The following is a 1,687-nucleotide window of genomic DNA, read 5'->3' as shown; positions in this document are numbered from 1 at the left end:
TTTGCTTGCTCTGTGTCTGGGTTTAGATGCCTTCCCTGTTTGGAACAGAACCAAGTCGTGAGAAGAAGATCGGCCACAGGAGAGTAGATGCCCACGGAGAGACTACATATAAAAAAGTGAACTTTTACTTTGTTTGTTTAAAGCCGYCTTGGCCCTCTCGCTTCTTTTCTTAGCTACTTTTCACCTTCGCTCTCCGCTTTCCATCTTCAGACCACCTCTTCTGCCTTGAAAGGGGCAATCCAGTTGGGGATCGGATATACCGTTGGCAACCTCAGCTCCAAGCCTGAGAGAGATGTCCTCATGCAGGATTTCTACGTGGTGGAAAGCATCTTCTTCCCCAGGTGGGTGAAGATTGGGGTCACATTTATCGGTGCTTATTTGTAATTGTCATCAATATTAAATTTACTGGTCCTGACCGTCCCTTACAGTGAAGGCAGCAACCTCACTCCAGCCCATCACTACCCAGACTTCAGGTTCAAAACCTACGCCCCCGTGGCCTTCCGCTACTTCAGGGAGCTGTTTGGGATCCGGCCAGATGACTACCTGGTGAGGTCTTTTCCATCCATAATCCATGTTATAYTCTGGCTTGCATGTATTTGCTGTACAAAGTGATGTGAAGCAGTTTTACAGTCCATTCGGGAATTATTCATATTCCTTTTTACATTTTTTTAAATGGAACAATCTAAACGTTCAACATAATTGATCAGGGTTTTATGAAGGATTTTGACTTTTTTTTATTTTTTATAAATGAAAATCTAAAAAGGGTGCACTTTTATTCCAGCCTCTCTACTTAAATACGTCCAAATTATGTAAATGGCCTAATTTAATTTCAGCACAAATCCATTTGTTCTGTGAAGGCCTTAGAGGTTTGTTAGAGAATGTTAGTGAACAAACAGCAACACCAAAACCAGCTTGGATAATTAGACTAGATTTTAAAACAACATTCAAAGCTGTGAACACCTGCAATCAAATATCTGCAGATTGAAATAGTGTGACAAGTAGCTGTATACCTRCCAAGGTTATGCTTCTAAACTGACAGGCTGAGCAAAGAGAGCTTTAACAAGAGAAGCAGCCATGACATCAATGACTGCTCTGGAGGAGCTGCTAAGATGCACAGCTCAGGTGGGAGCATCTGTTGGGAAAAACAGTTCAGGCTGCATAAAGAAAAATTCTGAAGGGGAMAAATTCCAAGACTATGTATTGACGGAATACACTTGCACTATATTTGTCGTTCTCTTAAGGTAAATGGCCAAAAAAAAAACCCTACTCATTAGTAGCACAAAAATATTAAGCTGAAAAAAATWATAATAAAAAAACAAGGTTAAAAATTCTAATATATTTTTTGTAGCAGGTGGTTTACCTTTCACTTTCAAGGAAAGTTTGCATGCAAACTTGCCTTGAAAACCTTCAGAGCCGTGTTATTGCACAAGCCTATGAGGATCATGCATGTCACGGCACACCTGTGGCCCCACAGTGACAGCAACACGTTTAAGCAGCTGGTCGGTGCCAAATAGGGATTAGAAGAGAAAAGCTTTCCTTTTTAAATTCCAAGTTGTGACAGCAGATGGTCCACATACTGTAATTTGTTTGTCTCCTTGTTGTTACTGTGCCCATTGAGCAGGAGTATTGTCTCATGTTTGAATTAATTTGGCAAACTACATGTAACATTACCCTGAGCTCAAGTCGC

At 40.9% G+C, this 1,687-nt stretch overlaps 1 protein-coding gene across 1 annotated transcript in view; it reads left to right on the top strand.

The window, feature by feature from the left end:
* LOC103479280 (phosphatidylinositol 4-phosphate 5-kinase type-1 gamma-like) overlaps positions 1-1,687 on the top strand; it is a 15,208-nt gene that overhangs the window by 4,376 nt on the left and 9,145 nt on the right. Inside the window, exons 2-4 of the mRNA XM_017309863.1 lie at positions 49-116; positions 211-341; positions 429-592. Coding sequence (XP_017165352.1) covers positions 49-116; positions 211-341; positions 429-592 — 363 coding nt within the window. The remainder of the gene's footprint in view (positions 1-48; positions 117-210; positions 342-428; positions 593-1,687) is intronic.

The sequence above is a fragment of the Poecilia reticulata genome, linkage group LG17 (genome assembly GCF_000633615.1).
Source record: "Poecilia reticulata strain Guanapo linkage group LG17, Guppy_female_1.0+MT, whole genome shotgun sequence".
NCBI lineage: Eukaryota > Metazoa > Chordata > Actinopteri > Cyprinodontiformes > Poeciliidae > Poecilia > Poecilia reticulata.
This window is presented reverse-complemented; position numbering and strand designations above follow the sequence as displayed.